Source organism: Choloepus didactylus, chromosome 5 (assembly GCF_015220235.1).
Source record: "Choloepus didactylus isolate mChoDid1 chromosome 5, mChoDid1.pri, whole genome shotgun sequence".
Lineage (NCBI taxonomy): Eukaryota > Metazoa > Chordata > Mammalia > Pilosa > Megalonychidae > Choloepus > Choloepus didactylus.
In genome coordinates this window covers 116,440,469-116,460,290 of record NC_051311.1, presented here as the reverse complement: position 1 = coordinate 116,460,290, position 19,822 = coordinate 116,440,469, and the positions used below count along the sequence as shown (strand labels likewise).

Here is a 19,822-nt window from a genome sequence, read left to right as displayed (position 1 = left end):
TCTGTGCTTCTACTTTTTTCTTACTGGAAATAAATATAAAGAAACCAAACACCAAATTATGTTTCATTGTAGAAAAACGCAAACTTTAAGACCTTTATATTAAAAAAAAACATAATTTGGACATTAAGTACTGAGTCAGAGACTATTCTATAGTTTGAATGACATAATATATATAAGTTTCAGAAACTGTACAACTGCCAACTCTCTCCTTTGTTCCTTTAGTTTTCTAACATATGGTATAATAGGGTATTACTTATTTACATACCCACCTACTCCCTATTAGAGTATAAATTCCCTAAAGGCAAATATCACATATTTCTCCATCTCTAATACAGTACTGACATACTGTTGATGCTCAACAAACACTTCCTGAATAAACTAGAAGTATAAACTCAGCTGGAATACATCAACATCTACTCTCAACTCTAAAATATATATACGTTTGTGTGTATCTGTATGTATATGCATATAAAGACACACAAGATGGATTGATGCTATTTTAATTTTCTCTTCACAAAGATGGCAGTTATCTTGTTTGAGAAACAGAAACTTCATAATTTAATTGAAGGTCATGAATTTTTCCAGGAAAGAGTAACATCAACTTGATCTTAATCAGAAAGTAATGACTCTAAGCTAAATATGGTAGATATGTTAACAAACTGATGTCATGAGGCTTTAATTCCCAAACTGAGCTAAATGGTAGGCTTATAGAAAACAGAAAAATGTCTTAAGTGACTCCAGGGTCTCTTCTATCTCTGTAATTTCTAGAGAGATTTTTAAAAAAATCACTATTAGTAACACCTACCACCATTTGTTGTCTATTAGTAATAAGGGTTTGTTAAGCAACTTGCTACATTAAATCATTTGATGCCAATAATGATATAAGGAGGAATTATCACCTTATTTTACAAAGAAAAATAAATTTTTTAACTATTATGGAAGAAACTATTGGTCTTGGAGATGATCTGGATCAGTGTTCTTATTTTACATATTTTAAAAAAACACCCAAGAGGAAGAGAAGACAGAAAAGACATTTCTGTTATGCAGGTGGTTGTATGGTAAGGAAGAATAAAAGGCTACAGAGGAAAATATACACATAAAAGCAAAGTCTTACTAGGAAAATAAGGTCTAATCTATCTAGGAAATGGTCAGAAGTCATATTATTACATAATTGGCAGAAATTAGGTCAGATAGGGAAGTTTGGGCTAAATTGTAGAGGGAAAGCACATGGTATTTTTTCTGAAGACACTGGAGCCAACAGTGAAGGGGAGCCACCAGGTGATAATAATGATGGTTGGTATTAGAGCAGATGCTACCACTTACTGAATCCTTGAGAATTAAGACATGTTTTTTAACAAAAATTTTATAGGATTTGAATCCATCCTGTGTACTGTCAAAGCTGATGCTGCACTTAGCTTCTGAGTTACATCTCCCACAAAAGACTTTGGTAGAATAATGACATTTATACGCCTTCTCATCATAAAACAGATTCTACATCTTTGGGAAAATGAGATATTAAATACACACTCTTAGAAACTTATGATCTAAGTGAGGACCCTCTTCCAAACTGCAGAAATCATGTATTTATCTGCTTTATGGATACAGTCACTTGGAAGCCCTGAAGGCATCTCACAACCAGTCAACCCAAATGGAACTCTTCCACCATCTTCCCAGTACATGTTTTGGTTCAGCATCTCTTAATTACCCACATGATTAAGCTTACAAAGAAGAAAATGAAAAATCCAGAATGAATTGTATAGCCTTAATACAACTTTTATTTTTCACTTTTCATTTTAATCAAACTAAAAGTGCTAATAAGTAGAAAAAGAGGCCAACTTGAACTGTACTTATCCTTTCTACTGGTATAACAAAGAATGTGGATTTTGGATACACCTGTTTCACCACTACTTCTTGTGTAGCCTAAAACAACTTGTTACTATTATTTAATGTATCCATTTCCCTTTAAAACAAACAAACAAAACACTCCTACTAGAAGCAAGATGTGTTCTCATTTGTTTTACTGTGAAATATCCATAGAAAAATCACTATGGTTATGAGAAAGTAAAGGTATTTGCTCTGGTGAAGTGTCTTAGTGAAACAGTTTCCTAGTCTGGCGTTCTAAGAAATGGAGACCTTCCACTTGAGGCAAAGAGATGCCTAAGGTATTGCCTTCAGTCCATTCATAAAGAAGGAAGGGTGTCCACAAGACTTTCAATGATGAAAAGGTCAAAAGAAAGGGAAGAACTTGAGCAGCTTAGCCATGGAAATAAAAGCAGAGTACAAAGTCCAAAGCAGCTTCTGTTTTACACCTCAAGAGAGAGTCAGGCGTAATATAATGATGAATGAAAGGAGCCAGACACAAAAGAATACACACCATAAAGTTCCATTCCTGTGAAATCCAAGAGCAGAGAAAACTAAATTTGGGGATGGAAGTCAGAATAGTGGTTACTTCCAAGTGGGGAGGGGAAGGGGCCTGAGGGAGCCTTCTAGTATGACAAAAACTTTCTATGCCTTGATTAGCTAGTGGTTACATGAATGCATACACAGTAAAAGTTCACTGGCTGATCACTTATTGCACTTCACATACAATAATACCTGAATAAAACAAATTAAGGGGGGGGGAGACCATAAAAATCCTGTAAGATTCTGTAAACTTCAGTTCTTCTAGGTTTTAAAATTTTGTTGCCTACAATCTATTTCTCTATGGTGAGAGGCAGTAAATGTGTTATAAAAATAAGTTCAGTGTTTCCTTAAACATAGCTAGGAAGATGGAAGCTGGAGAGTCTATTTTGCCTTATGTGTCTAGGTCTTAGGAGGCCAGAAACCAAAAGAAGAGTGAGTGAATGTGGCAAAGTACATAACAGTGTAAAAGAAGAACATGGGGAGATAGTTTGGCCTTGACAGGCAACAAGAAATCCCAGAGGTTTAGTTAATAATCACCAGACTGTAATATAATCTCTGATATCCTGTAGATACTTATTAAACTTTATCTACTTAGTTAAAAATACACTCAGTCTTCCAACAGAGTTTTGAGAAATTATTTCCTACAATATCAATCTGATTACCAAACCTAACCTCAAGCATGAGAAATATAAATTACCATTACCATCGTTAGCTCTGGACAGTTTCAAGGAAAAGATCCGTGTATTATATGTTGTGAAGATGTACAAACTCCATTTTATAGCTTTCATTAGCTGTTAGAACTATGCGCTGTGCTTCTGACACATTTATGGAAGATGTTTGTGAGAGTCACGAAGAAGGGGATACACGAAGCCAATGAACAAACAAACCTAGATTGACCATCTTTTATAATCCCACCATTTAAACAAAAGAAAAAAAAACGATGTAATGGTCTAAGACAAAAAAGGTATAATGAGCAAGGCCCTCCAACAAACTCTATCTAAGTGCATGATTTCATTCTCACCTTTATCACGATCATAGAGCAAATCTTCAGTTGAGCAAGGGCTGCCATCCTGGGATTCCGGGGGACAGAAGGGGGAGACACAGGGCGAATGGCTGCTGCAGCTGCTGCTGCGCTCCTGGACAGAGGGGGTCTGAGTGTCGATGCTGCGAGTACTACTGCTCCGGTAGTGGGCGGGGAGGGGAGCCCTCCGGCCATCTGGTATGTCCAAAGGCTGGAAGAGGAACACCCCGCTAAATATATAAATGACAGTGCATACACTCTAGTCAACACGAAAAACCACATGGCCTTTCCACCACTATCACCATCATATTTAATTCTTCAAATAACAGGCAAAGATACCACATTTGGGTCTGAAGTTAATTTTGGCATGTTATCTTTATCGAGCTACCAATTTCTTTCAAATCCCTAAAGATAGTTAGGTTTTCAGAAGACTAAGGCCAAACTGTTAGCCTTAAACATTCCATAGCTTTCTATATGCATTCCTAGGTTAGCACCTACTCCTCAAGGACAGGGGCTTTATTGTTTAACACTAAGTACCCAATGCCTAGCACTAAGCCTGGCACATAAGCACACTTTTGGTAACATTTTGCTGAATGAATTAACCACATTGGTCAGGAAATTACTTTGACCTACTAGTAAGATAAGTGAAATCTAGAGTTACAGATATAGATGTTTCTGTTTATGCATCCTTTCCTATTTTAACTTCTCAGAGGCCAGGAACTATACTTTCTTATTTCCTTTGCAAACCACCCAAACTTTCTAATAACAAGGTTTATTCTATTAGTACTCAGTGGAGGATATTAACATAACTCAGAACAAGTCTACTAACTTTATATTTAATATAGGATGACTCAGAATACTACTTGGTTCTAAAAACATAAGACATATAAAGGAAATGATAATCATAGAATTATATATTTTGGACTTGAGAGGGGACCTTAGATCACTAGTGCAATGTCTTCCCTTTACGAATAAGGAATCTGTAATTCAAAGTACCTGATGACATGGCTAATTAAGTGGCAGCATGGCTCCCACAACAGTGGAGTCTCTACACTCTGCTTCCACTATAAAAACAGATCTTATTGCATTTGCCTCATTTGTGTACTAACAAAGTGGGTTCAAGAAATAAAATTCTACATATTAATTTTCTTAAGTAATTAAAAAATTTTTGTTAACAAAAATTTTGTTAACAAAAATTTTGTTAACAAGACTGCAATGCTGGGAAAAAAAAACTCATATTCTCAGAGTTTATTTACAATATATTTCCACTATTTAGGGTGTACTCTGCCCGTACTCTGAGTTTTGTCATTTCAGAGTACTCAGACACACTGTCAAAGAACAAACGGAGGAACATGAAATTAGGCAAGATTCAAAATGTATCTGTTTTTTTATAAGGAACAAACAAGTTAAGTGAAGGTTGAAAACCCTTACCTACTGAAATCATAACTTCATTTACCTATGTAATGCTGTTAAACCAAAACAATTCATAACCTGATAACTATACTGTAAAGAGAATACTCAATTATTTAAATAACAATTCATTTTGTAACCAAACTTTTAAAAGTAAAACTGTCCGAGGTAGGAAACAAGGGATATTAATTTAGTTGATCAAACTCTGAGAAAATGTTCCTTTAATAAAAGTAATGTTGCTAACTAATAAATAACATAGCAATTTGTAGCTAAAAAAAAGTTTAAGAATTTGAGTTGTCTTTCATTCACATCCTATCTGATAAATACAATCTCTATGTATTCCCATTTCTTAATCTATAACTGGATGATACATCAATTCTGTTCACTAACTTCCATTTTGTTGGAGGGGAGGAGGGGAAGAATTAGAACAAAACATGTTTTAGAAATCTGTATTTTTAGGATGAAATAGAAATGAGAAATATAAAGGTTTGGAAAGAGGTTTTCTACTATTACCAACACTGATATATTTAACATGACAATTTTCCTTTCTTAGCTACTGGCAGATTCAGTAATAGTGACATTTTGATTTAGTAAAACTTTGAGGTACATTTCATAATAAATTGAAAAGGTTTAAAAATTAGTACTTTAGTTATTGTTTGTAGGTTACCCCAGAATAATTCTTAAATAGCAGCTATGAAATTAGAATATGCCTCATTTGAAATCAGAACTGTTAGCAATTTTTATACTTTATTATAGTTTTGTTTTCAAAGTAAATATGTGAATATCTTATCCTCCAAAAATAAGACCAATTTCACTTCCTTATATTACTGTTCTTAAACTTTACTTGATGTATAAAGATAACAATTTAAGGGTAAATAGCTAAGAGGTGGAGTAATTTCCAAAGGATTCCTTTATGGCAGAATAGACATAAAATAAAAATATGACATGAAATGTATAATGGAAGTAAAATGGAGCAATCTTTTAGAAGGGTGATTTTTGGCAATATCCATCAAAATTTCAAATGTATGAATGCTTTGACCTAGCAATTTCACTGCTAGGGATTATGCGCAAGAGTCCACAATGTTTTCTAAAGCACTGCTTGTGATGACAAAAACTGGAAATAACCTAAAGGTCCATCAGTAGGGGATAATAAAATAAATTATGGTACATTCATGCAATGATTTGCTACTTGCTAGTATATACACACAAACACATACATGGAGGATGTATAAAAAGCTATGAATAATGCTCATATCCACTGAGTAATACTGAGGATTGGAACAAAGTTTTATTTTTTTATATTGTAAATAAAAAATTGAACTGTTTGGATTTTGAAACCAATTCTACACCAGTGTTATGTTCTCTGAAGGAAGCAAACATTTACACTTTATATAAATTAAATCATAGCGTAGTTCCAAAAAAGCATCAGGGAGATGATTAAGCCAAAGGCTACTTGGTGGTTTCCTTCGTTGAGTCCACCTTGTAAAATTTGGTCCAATATAGGTTCACATGCAGTGGTGTCCAGATTTCTTTTCTGGGACAGAAGTAATTCACAAAATACTTTTGATTAATTCAAAATAGATCAAAGATCTAAATGTAAAAGCTAACACTATAAAACTCTTAGAAGAAAGCATAAATCATTGTGATCATGGATCAGGCAATGGTTTCTCAGATATGATACCAAAAGCACAAGCAACAAAAGAAAAACTGTTGTGCTTTAAAGGACATCACCAAGAAAAACTGAAAAGACAACCCACAGAATGGGAGCTAATATTTTCAAATCAAATATCTAATAAGGGACTTGTACATAGAAAATATAAAGAAACTGTTATAACTCAGTAACAAAAAGACAACACAATTTTAAAACAGGGCAAAGGATATGAATAGACATTTATATCTCCAAAGATGATATACAAATGACCAATAAGCCAAAGTAAGATCCTCAATATCATTAGCCACAATGAGATACATCTGACACCCACTGAGATGGCTATAATCAAAATGACAGATAATTATAAGTGTTGGTGAGGATGTAGAGAAATTGGAACTCTCATACATTGCTGGTGGGAATGTAGAACAGTGCAGCCACTTTGGACAACAGTATGGAAATTCCTCAAATGGTGAAACATAGATAGGTTAAAAAGTGGCATATCGATACAATTAAGTATATTCACAGTAATACAAAGAAATGAAGTGCTGATACTTTCTACAACATGGATGAACCTTAAAGACATTAGCTAAGTGAAACTGCCAGTCACAAAAGATCACATATTGTTTGATTCCATGAAATTGGGGGGATTGAGGGGAAAAGGGAAGTGACTGCTAATGTTTATCTTTTTGGGGTGATAAAAACGTTCTAAAATTGATTATGGTGATAGTTCCACAACTCTGTGAATATACTAAAAACCACTGAACTATACATTTTAAACAGATGAATTTTATGCTATGTAAATTATATCTCAAAAAAGCTGATTCAAAAAATTAGTCCTTTTGAAAGTTTACAATATTAAAGAAAAAAACATCTCACGTAACCTTACCTTGGTCACTTCTTCCTTCCCATTATTTTCTTTAATGAACACCTTTTCTAATTCAGGACTTATTCCTTCTACATTGCAGGGTACACGTGAAACAGATGATTTTGGCACTGATATATTTGACAGTGGCATAGGGACCGATCTTGATCCAGTAGCCTACAAAACAAAAAATAAGGTGGTGTCAGATTATTTGTGGTCAAAGAAATCGAGAACTGAAGAACATGGTAAATTCTAAATCTGAAAGCAATGAACAGTTATTTTTGACATTTTAAGTAAAATATAAATTTAGATACACATCCAGAAGATTAAATCTTAAAGTAAAGAAATAATAAAGTAAAAATTATAAAGTCAAAACAATCCTTAAAAATCTCCTTATGTGCTGTGTTCCTGCCATCCGTGAATCCTGCACATTCATGCCCAAGAGATTTTTTTCATATTTAAGTTTTAACTCTTTGTTACACATTTGTTACATATTTGTTGTTTCTTTTAGTATCAAATATTTTTCTTTAGTACTTTTATTAGTTTTATTTTTCATATTAAAATACTTAATCATGACTGAATTTCTGTGTGGTGAGAGATAGGGGCCTTAGTATTTTTTCCCACACAGTAATCCAAATGCCCAACATTTCTTTAACATGAATTCTAGATTTAATTTCCCTGAGCTGTTATTTGATCATCCCCATATCAGAGCTATGCTTTAATTGCTGTCATTTTATAGTACATTTTGGTATCTTGCAGGGAAAGTCTTTTCAAACTTCCATTTCTATTAATGGGCCTTATTTTTCCATATGAACTTTGGAAACAACTTTCCAAGTAATAAAAACAATTCCTTTTGAATTTCCACTGGAACTCAATTTGTACATTTATCTGGGGTAAACTGGTATTCAGAAAATACTGAGTCTTCTCATCCATGAATGTGTTAAGACTTCTCATTTATGTCTCTGTCTTAGTTTCCTAGGGTTCCCATAAAAAGTACCACAAACGGTGTGGCTTTAAACAATAGAAATTTATTGTTTCACAGTTCTGGAGGCTAGAGGTGCAAAAACAAGGTGTCAGCAGGACCATGCTCCCTCTGAAGTCTGTAGGAGTCTGGTGATGGTTTGCCAGCAATCAATGGCATTCTGTGGCATAACTCAATCCTGGCCTCCATCTCATGGCCAACCTCTCCCTCCCTCCCTCCCCTCCCCCTCCTTGTCCCCACATCTCCCTCTTTGTTTCTGTCCAAAATTCCTTTCCTTATCAGGCCACCAGTCATATTGGATTAGGGCCCAACCTGATCTAGTTTAGCCTCATCTTATCTAATAACATCTTCAAAGATCCTTTTTGACAAATAGGGTCACATTTATGAGACCAAAGGTTAAAATTTCAACATAGTTTTTGGTGGGAGACAATTCAATCCATAACAGTTCTCTTAAATATTTCATATTCTCAAGAAAGTCTTATGGTTTATATATTTCTTTTAAGTTTAATTCTAGGCATTTTATGTTTTTCACTGTATTTTCTTCCTGTTATTGCTAGTAAAAGAAAACTACTGATTTTTGTACATTTATCTTTAATAATCTCATTAAATTATCATTTTCCCTTTTAATATGGAAAATTCCAAACAAAAACATAATTAGACACAATACCATAATGAAACCTGACATGCCCATCGTCTAGCTTCAAAAATTACCCACATTTGCTAATCTTGTTTCACCTAAACCCACTTTTTTTTGTTTTTTTACTAGATATTTTAAAGCACATTTCAAACTTCATATTTCACTTACAAATATTTCAGTATGTATAGGTAACAATTATTTTTACAGCATAACCATGATGCTAAAAAATTCAATTTTTTTTTTTTTTTTAGTCAGTAAGTCAATGGATTTAGTATTAGTATACTGGGCTCCTAGAAAAAGTGCTTGAGATAAACAGAGTATATGTTAATTCTACCAGACTAAAAAGAAAAAGGAAAGCATATGTGAATTTTCACTTAAAATATGTGAGAATTGTTGCATGCTTATTTTACAGCTATGTTGAGATAAAATTTGTATACAATAAAATCCTCTCATTTTAAGAATGCAGTTCACTGAGCTTTGTTAAAAATATAATCCTGCAATTATCAGTACAATCACAATCCTCCAAAATTCCCTAGGGCCTCTTTACAGACAATATTTGCCCTAATATTTTCTGTCTCCACAATTTCGCCTTTTCTAGAATTTAATATAACGAATCACACAGTATGTAGCCTTTTATTCCTGACTTCATTCACTTAGTATGATATTTTTGAGATTCAACCAAGTTGCATGTATTAATAGTCTGTTCCTTTTTATTGCTTGCTGACTAGTATTCCTTTGTAAGGATATATCCTTTTTTTTTTTTTATCCATTCACCAGTTGATGGCTATTTGGTTCTTTTCTTTTTTTTTTTTTTTGTTTTGTTTTTATAAATAGTATCTCCATAAACATTCATATACAAGTCTTTCTGTGGACTTATGTTTTCATGTCTGTTGAAGAGATCAAAGAGTCGAGTTTCTTGTTTGTATGTAGGTAGGTGTATGTTTAACTTTTCATGAAAATGCCAAACTGTTTTCCAAACCACGTTCCCACCAGCAATTTGTGATACATTCTAGTTGTTCAACATATTCATCTAGACTTGGTGTTGTCAATGTTTTTCACTTTATCTATCTTATTAGTTTTAATAGTTTAGTTCATTCACTTTGATTTTCTAAGTACACAATATCATATGAAAATAACATAAACATAGATACCTGTGACTTACCCCTCTTTATGTAATGTTCCCAATATTTTATTCCAGGGTCTCATTAAATTTGTGGTTAGTTACATTAGGAAGTGTACTATTTTTAGTTTAATAAGATTTTTTTATTAATCATAAATGGATATTGAGTTTTATCAAGCGCTATTCAGCATCTAGAAATTAAAACATTTTTTTCTTCTACTAAGACCTTCTAATCAGCAAACTAAATTAATATATTTCCTCATGTTGAATCATCTGTACATTTGTAAAACTAATTGTATATGCTCAGGTTTCTTTTGCTTTGCTACTATATTTGAATTACTAAGATTTACATCAGCATTTCTAAGTAAATTTGGTCTAAAGCAGCACTTTCCAAATTTCCTTCCATGGGCTATATTAGCACAGATTTCTGGAGGAAAAAACTAATCCTCAATTTCTTCATGTATAAAATGGGGGCAAAATACATACAGAGATACAGAGACAGATGGGCTAATGAACTGTTAGGAAGATTAAATGAGACAATCCAGAGATGCTCAGTAAGTGAATGAGCTAGGATTTCAGCCCAAGACAGTATCATCATCAAGAACACTATACTTTGTTATCTGTGTTAATTAAGTAAAAGGATTAAACATATGTATTACAGGTTGAATTGCATCCTCAAAAAAAAAAAAAGATATGTTGCAGTCCTAACCCCCAGTACCTGTGAATGTGACCTTATTTGGAAATAGGGTCTTTGCAGATGTAACCAAGTTAAGATCAGGTCATGCTGGATTATGGTGAGCCCTAATCCATTAAGACTGGTGTCCTCATAAGAAAAGTAGAGACACAAATACAGACACACAAGGGAGAAGGCCATGTGAAGGCAGGGGCAGAGACTGTAGTTACGTAGCTACAGGATGGAATGCCAAGGATTGCTAGCCCCTACCAGAAGCTAGGAAAAGTGAGAATAATTCCTTCCCTAGAGCCCCCAGAGAGAGCATGGCCCTGCCGAAACCTTGATTTTAGACTTCTAGCTTCCAGAATGGAGAAAGAATAAATTTCTGTTGTTTTAAGTTACCAAGTTTATGGTACTTTGTTATGGCAGTCCTAGGAAACTAATACATATGCTTAAAAAATGGCTTTCTTTTAACAATTTAATAAACAATAATATTTTCGTAGAGCTAAGGATTATGTTTAAAAAAAAAACTTTTTAAATCTAAAACAATGCAGATTATTTCTTTATAATGAACTAAAAGGAATTATACAAATCTAGACAAAAGAAGTTAGCCCACCTGAGTGTGACTGACTGCTATATGGTTGCCATGGAGAGGTGACTGCCGATCTTTCTCCTTACTGTGACGATTACTCTGTTTACTGCGTTGTAGTTGCTGCCTGAGTTTGGCAATCTGCTTTGGGGGGTGGAAGTGGGGGTGGGAAGGAAGCAAGAAGAGAACAAAAGTGAATACCAATTTCTAAGTATTTATTTTTTCAACTTCTAGGTATCTATAAATGTATCCTTTTTCTCAAAAGGTTCAGGAAGAGACAATATTTCATCACAATGATTTATCCTTCCAAGTATTTAAAATCAAAGACTATTGACAATGAGAGAGAGATTCTACAAATGCTTCACTTCTACAATTCAAACAGTAAATGTGTAGACTAAATTTCTTCAAATTTTTTCAGATTTTACCTTTGTAACACCAGAAATATCTTCCTTTTTAAAAATCCTTTTTAAGGTGAAAAAACTAACATTTTGCATGCATACTGATTAAAATCAAACACACTCTCTTAGTACAGGGTTCAAATTAGTTTCTAAGTTCCTGCTTCATAAAAAATAAAGTGCATCTGATATACCAATTACTGAACACTTTAAAATTCCAAATCTCATGGTGATGAGGAGAATCAAAGCTATTTAGTATTAGTAATTTACTAATACTTAATATCTTACTATATATAACTAATTAGTCACACAACTTTTAAAAACAAATATAATTTAAGATACATTCTGCTAAATGGAACGATCACACTCCTAGGCTTATGAGAAAAATCACTACTACAGTACGCCTTGGAATTCATTAAACTAATATATTTTATGTGATACGCAATCTTTTTAAAATTTACTAGACCAGGAGTAAAAAATATTATTGAGCATTTTAAAGGGAACCATTAGTAATTTGGGGCAAAGGGTAAATACAAAATAAAGTTTTTAAAATATATTAATTTCCTCAGAAAGATATTGCAAAAATACAATATATTATGATATTATCTAAATGCTTACCTTGAAGAGCCACAAACAATAAAGAAGCATAATAGACAGTAATTATTGAAGCCTATAAAAGCTCAAGAGGAAAAGTACATGGGCTGTTAGGTATACTTTCATTTACTTGTGGCAAATAGTAGAGGAGAAACAGCAAGGAATGAATAAAGCATCCAAATAAAGAAATAATACATATTCTTTGTTTTAATATTATGACTTTGGCTTTTATAAAGCTCTTTGTAGCTTTTGGACCTCTCAACACAATGTCTCTGCAAAAGATGTACAAATGTTTATCTACGTTAATGTTTGGGTTCTGTGCTCTCTGTTGAAATGACATCATTTTCCTATAGAGAACATTAATTTTCATGAAAAAAGGAATCAAAATTAGTAGGTGATCATTACAAATCAAGACAGATTATTCCCTATTATAAAAAACAAATAGGATTTCAAATTGTACATGTCACTTTATTAGGATACAGGTATAAAATTAAGTGTTTTATGAATATTAATGTTTCAGTGGTGTTTCAAACTGACAAAAGCTTGCACGGAAGAGCCATAATGCCTAGGGATTAATCAAGGTAATTCTTATCTATTCCTTTTTAAAATAATCTTTAAAAATGAAGAAACAAATTAACCTAAAACTGAGCAATCATAATCATTCCATTTTCAAGGCCTTGTGACATCAAAATAAGCCAGAAAAATTTTTGTTCTATAAAGGTCTAACAAACCCTGAAACAAAACCATACATGCTACACACCTTACTTTGCTTGGGATCCTAACTTAATGCAACCTAATGTTTTCACAGAATGCTGTTAATCTTTGGAATATAACATAGTGATGCTCTATTTACAATTCAGAAGGGATTAGAGTAAAAGGGAAGAATACCTTTCTAAATATGCAATCTCAGAAGATTGTAAATTTTAGTCAAGCAGTATGCGAAATGGAAGGAGGACTATTGCCCCAAAAGTCCTCCTTTGCTTTAGAATATGGGTGGTTCCTGTGTTGTTTACACCACATTCAGAAGGAGGGCAGGTGTACATCAGAACATGGCAAATCCAAGTACTCTTGCCTTCCACAGCTTTTACTTAGAATTTCCCTTCTCTTTTCCCTTTAACGCTAAAGAGCCTATGGTTATCCCACGCCACCTCTTCTCACCAATGTCAGCACCAAGCTAGAGCAAACATAAAGGTGTCCCTGGGAGGAAGAGGCATAAGGCAGGTGTAATCCTCACCATTTCTCACACCCCATCTACCTCAACCACAACTCTAAATCTCTGCCGAAGATAGGCTAAGCCCAAATTCCAACCTCACATAGAAGCCTTTGGTTCTCACTTCAGTGGGACTACATACCACAGTTACTACGATGAAATGCCCAACATAATATCTTCCTTTAGAAAGGAAATATTAAGTGAGATGGAATGGATTTTTTTTTTCAGCTATATTACAGATGAATCTTACCTTGTGTTTCTAAATATTCATCAGTTACTCTGTGGCCTAAAGAAAAAATAAAGAGGGAAGGAGAGAGGAGTCTTCTTTAAATTTGAAAGGGGTCCCAAGCATAGGAACTACAAGGTTAAAAAATGTTAGGTAGTAAGTGACCCTGTGTCCCAAATGAGAAATGGTAATTGTAAAACAGAAGAAGTAGGATAAATCCTCACAAAGGAAAAACTAAAACACGTGTGGAATTAGATTAAGAAAAATCAAGAATTGGCTCCACTTAAAATCTGAGAAACAGAAACACATTTTATTGTAAATTTTTAGAAACTTGGTAATGTCCCTTTGTTTATTTACTATTTTTGTCTTGTTTGCTTCACTCACTATTGTCAGCATTTAAAAACCAAACAAAACTCTGAGCCTCAAAAGACTGACTGAATACTTGCTTCAGGGACTGAAGGGAAAGGAAATGTTTCTCAAAATGAATTCTATTCCATGGTAGGCCAGGGAAATGAGAAATCTTAACTTAAAAGAACTAAGCGGTGGCAGTGCGAAGATAAGCAGGATCCTGGGGCTTTAGGAAGAAAATAAAGAAAAAATGAAAGGAGAGCTATCCTAAAACAGGAAAAAATCTTACAGGTAATCACTACCAAGAGACCTAGTTTCCACAGCCAATCCTTCTTACCCACAGGCACCTTTGCACCAAGGTGCAGAGATACAGCAATCAGTTGCAGCTGGGAATTCTACTAATTGTTACTCCTGATGTTATGAAAAGATGGGAGATATGTTGCTGTTTTCCCAAGAGAGAACTCTGAATGGTATTTTTTAAAAAAGGTGACTATGTACAGTGTTTAGGGTTGATTGCACTATTACAGGCTGGCCTAGGAATCTAGATTCCACAGAACAGTGTTTCACTGGGAAATACATTCTGAGTATCAGACACCTAACTCAACCACATTTTTAGAACATAACCCACTTAAAAGTGGGGAATTAATTTTGGGTGTCAATTTCCTCAACAGAAACATCCTTTTGAAAGGAGAAAATACAATGTATTACTAAAGTATAAATAATTTGTATTCAACAGCTAGAAATTTTGAACATCTAAAGATAACCTGCCCTAGGCTGCCATACAAACTGTACACGAGCAAGCATTAAGGCCCCAGGCTGAGGGGGTAAATAAGGACTGAAATCCAGGCCAGACCAAGCTCTACCCGGCAAGCTGTAAGCCTTGGCACAACACTGAGGCCACCTGGAAAAAGCCTTTTCTTCACTCGAAGGCACTGCCCTCTTTTAAAACCTTATGCTAAACATTGGACTGGCGGTTTGATGTGCCAAGCCCTCGATCATGGGACTTGCCCTTATGAAGCTCGTTACTGCAAAGGAGAGGCTGAACTTGCATATAATTGTGCCTACGAGTCTCCCCCTGAGTACCTCTTTGTTGCTCAGATGTGGCCCTCTCTCTCTCTCTCTGAGCCACCTCAGCAGGTAAACTCACTGCCCTTCCCCCTATGTGGGACCCGACTCCCAGGGGTGTAAATCTCCCTGGCAACACAGGATATAACTCCCAGGGATGAATCTGGACCCGGCATCATGGGATTGAGACTATCTTCTTGACCAAAAGGGGGATGCAAAATGAGACAAAATAGTTTCAATGGCTGAGAGATTTCCAATGGAGTTGAGAGGTCACTCTGGTGGACATTCTTATGCACTATATAGATAACACCTCTTAGGTTTTAATGTATTGGAATAGCTAGAAGTAAATACCTGAAACTACCAAACTCCAACCCAGTAGTCTAAACTCCTGAAGACAATTATATAATCATGTAGATTGCAGGGGGTGAGAGTGTGATTGTGAGGACCTTGTGGATCACACTCCCTTTATCTAGTGTATAGACAGATGAGTAGAAGAATAGTAATAAAAACTAAGTGACAAACAGGGTGGAATGGGGGGATGGTTTGGGTGTTCTCCTTTTACTTTTATTTTTTATTCTTATTCTGTTTCTTTCTGATGTAAGAAAAATGTTCAGAAATACACTGTGGTGATGAATGCATAATTATATGATCATGCTGTGAACAGTTGATTGTATACCGTGGATGACTGTATGGTATGTGAATATATTTCAATAAAACTGCATTTAAAAATAAGTAAATAAATAAATAAAATGAAATGTCCTTGTTTCCATTTAAAAAAAAAAAAAAAAAACAAAACCTTATGCTAGTGGGAGAGAAATAACATGGTAAGGTTGTAATAGCTTCCAAGGTACTGAGTGGGAAACAGTGCTGAAAGGAGTATCCCCTGATAAACCAAGAAAGCTATATGCTTGCAGCCTTGCCAGAAAAGAATTATTGGAAAATAAAAGACATCTGCAAACACAGTAACTATGAGATCCACTTCTGTTAATGACATTTCTAACAATTAACTCAGTCATTAGAACATATCCACTTTATGTAAAGAGCTATTCCTATAATAGACATTTACCCTTTGACAAATGCAGGCAACACAGTTTTAACAAATTACAATTCAGCAAGCTGGAAATGCTCTGATGAAGCACATTCTGACTACTAACATACGCTTTCTAACAAGTAGTCAAAGAATAACGAGCATAGGCCAGTCTGATGACTGTATCAACAACCAACTGAAAAACATTAAAACTTGCCTAAATAATACCAACTAGTTATTCACCACTAGCAATGCAGAAGGCTCTTTGCCAATTAGTTTTATGTCAATTACATAATTTGTTTTTCAACAAAAGCATATGAGGTAAGTAATATTATTTGGGGATCCATTTTACAAGTGAGGAAACCGAGAAGTAGAGAGATTAAAAAACTTGCTAAAATTTTACATAGTTAGGTTGTGAAGCCAGAATTTGAACTCAGAAGCACAATTCCAGAGTCTGCACTCCTGACCACCACTCTATACTGCTTGAACAATCATGTTAATAACTCACAGGTGATAATGAAATCTTACAAAAAGTGTAGCTGGACATTCAAATGGGAAAGAAAAATCTGACAATAGCTAAACTGAGATAAAACCCCTGAAACAATTACTAAAGATATTATCACAACTTATTTTTCTTAAAATATACTTTGTCATGAATCTCAAGATGTTTAGTCCCTTTTACATGAAAAAGGGAACATATGATAAACTTAAATGCTTATGATATAAAGATCAAGTGTCAAAAAGAAAGGCTCTGAAGACTAGCTAACAGCAAATTTTACATATTAGATCCCTTGATAGCATCCAAAGGAATATCAAATGCAACAATACCTAATCTAACACTAAAAATAAAAATTTTAAACATGCTTTTGCCTTTCCATAAATATGAACAATATGTTGTTTTCCTGTTTTTCTCTAAAGTGCCAACAGACAAAACATAATGACCTAAATGCCATTCATTCATTCTCTCTCCTGATATTTAAATTAATATGCATGGGCATATGCATGCACATACAAAGAGCACACACAGGGGCAAGCACAACACCCATGCACCAGGGGTCACGTGCATGCACATCGACAGACAGACATCCCTGCCCATAAGCAGACTCAGAAAAACCCACTGGCTCAGGATCAAAGAAACACAGAGACCCCAACACACAGTTCCACTCCTACGGGTACAGTCAGCATTCGGAAAATTTTTATATATATAAAATAAGTTTTAACGCAGAATTGTTTTACCATTAAGGCATATTTGTCAATGGGGCCATTTTAATAATACCAATCTAACATTTAAAAAATAATTCACAAACCCGTTTGATCCCATGGATTTATTACATCCATTTTACAGATGAGGAAAAACTCTCAAAAATAAAGCACCTTGCCCAATGTGAGACAGCCAGGAAATGGCAGACTGATCTTGAATCCAGTCCGTTAACCTTCAATTCATAACTTCTATTACCTACCAATGCTGCTGAAAGTAATACAGTGTTGACTGATGTTCAACTGCAAATAACTACCAGTTACTATGTATTGGCTCATAATCTCAACCACTTCACAAAGTAACTCCCTTTCTTAATGTTGGAGATATTGCCAGATGTGAAACTGAAATAAAAGATGGACAAAAATTTGATGAAGCAATTAACTGACTATATACTAACTTACTGATAAGTTTCTATTTTTTTTTTTTTGATAAGTAGTTTATGGACCTTAAAAATTGCTCCTATTGGATCTGATTTTAAATAGAGTAATGAAAAGATTACAATTCATTTTCATGTGGATTTAGAGACTTCAACTGAATAAAGAACACATGTATTTTTTTAAAGTTTTATTTATCACCTAATTCCTTTGATTCCAAAGGGATAGTCAAAATTCTTTAGCTTATCTTTAGGTCCACAGAAAACATTAATGCAATTATTTTGTCCTATACAACTAAAAAAAAAAAAAAAACAATTTTTAAAGTACCAAAAATTAAAGGCTGTTAGGGTAGAAGGTATACTCATAGTAAAACTATAAGAAATATTTTTCTTACGTAAAAAAGGAAGACCACATCACTAACATCCATAAATCACTTTTTGATCAGAAGCTAGAAACATCCCCAATCATTTCTCTTTACTGCTCCAGATGGTTCCATCTAAAAGCAACTACCTACTGCTAATAGTAAGTGGCATAATAACTAATAGCTTATTGGTAAAATAAAGAAGCAATGCATGATTTTCCCTTCTATCCACTGAAGGACTTGATAGAAGTAAACCCCTCTTTTTCAATTTATCTTTATCATAATCGGAAATAGTTTCAAAACAATGACAACAATACGATAGAGCAGGTCACATAATACTTGATTTAGTATATTCTGAACACAGAAAAATACTTTAAAAACCTTAGTGTTAATGTATTAATAACTTACAGCTTCTCACACTGTTCCCTCAGGTGACTCATTTCCCCCACTCATCCTTATACTTATATTATACCCTATTATATAATATACACAATATGTTATACTCATAATAGTCATCTAAATTATAAATATTGTCTAAATTATACTCATCCTTTAAGATCCAACTCAATGATACCTCCATGAAGTATTCCCCGAAGTTCCTAAAGTGACGTACCGCCTCCTACTTTTGAATCCTCATAACACGTTGTTTCTCATCCTATCTATTATATTCATCTGTATGATAGGTATATAAAATATCCTAAGTCTCCTTACTTCCCTAATAGATTAAAGGCTTCTTGAGAGCAAATTATCTCATATACTCATCTTTGTATTTCAAGTTCACTATAGTAGATATTTAACAAGTATTTTCTGAATGTATAAATGTATAATTAAAACCTAAACCTGGAACCATTAAGAAAGTGCTTTTCAAAATGCTACTTGCTACTCTTTAGTGAATCATGAAATCACTGTATTGATTTATACACAGCATTTAAAAAAAAATTGAATAGAACAGAAAATATCAGAGTGTATCACATGAATTAAAAGTACTGTTTAAAAACTTCTGTTTCAGTTTTATACATAAGTGTGTATCTGTACACAAATACAAACATAAGGTATACCAGCTTATAATGTAGGATTTTTTTTTTTAAACTGTCGATTAAAGTAAATTTGAATAACATTATACTAAGTGGTACTATACCTTAGATTCTTGGGGTTTCTTTTTTTCCTTCTTACATTCTCTAGCTCTTTACCCTTCTCATTTTTTCAAGAGTGCATAGGTATCACTATCTGCATTGATCCGCCTCCTTCCTCAACGCTACACTCAGACAAGAATCTCATGTCCACATTTTAAAGTTATCCCTCTACATATCTCTGTATCTATTCTTTACATTGATTTCTATCTCTATGGTAGCAAACCCTTCCATCTGTACAGTGAATCTCTTTCTTTTCTACTTGCTACAAGGGTATCTTCACTTCTGCTTTCTTTCATTCACTCATTCATTCATTCATTTACCCAACAAATATTTATTGGGTTCCTGCTCTGTGCTAGGTAGCTGGGTTTCATAAGGGGGAAACAAGGCAATTAAACTTTTTGCCCAACTAGAGTTTATAGTCAAGAGGGAAACTAGACATTAAACCACAACAGAAGTAAATACAGTACTATAAACTGTGATAAT

At 34.0% G+C, this 19,822-nt stretch overlaps 1 protein-coding gene across 3 annotated transcripts in view; it reads right to left on the bottom strand.

Moving 5' to 3' along the window:
- Positions 1 to 19,822, bottom strand: part of GLCCI1 (glucocorticoid induced 1) — a 118,514-nt gene that overhangs the window by 16,817 nt on the left and 81,875 nt on the right. For 2 of the 3 annotated variants that reach the window (XM_037836770.1, XM_037836768.1), the window contains exons 4-6: positions 11,376 to 11,492; positions 7,372 to 7,524; positions 3,425 to 3,635 (exon numbers count right to left, since the gene is read on the bottom strand). In XM_037836770.1, coding sequence (XP_037692698.1) covers positions 3,425 to 3,635; positions 7,372 to 7,524; positions 11,376 to 11,492 — 481 coding nt within the window. The remainder of the gene's footprint in view (positions 1 to 3,424; positions 3,636 to 7,371; positions 7,525 to 11,375; positions 11,493 to 19,822) is intronic. The other variant, XM_037836769.1, reaches the window with a different exon arrangement.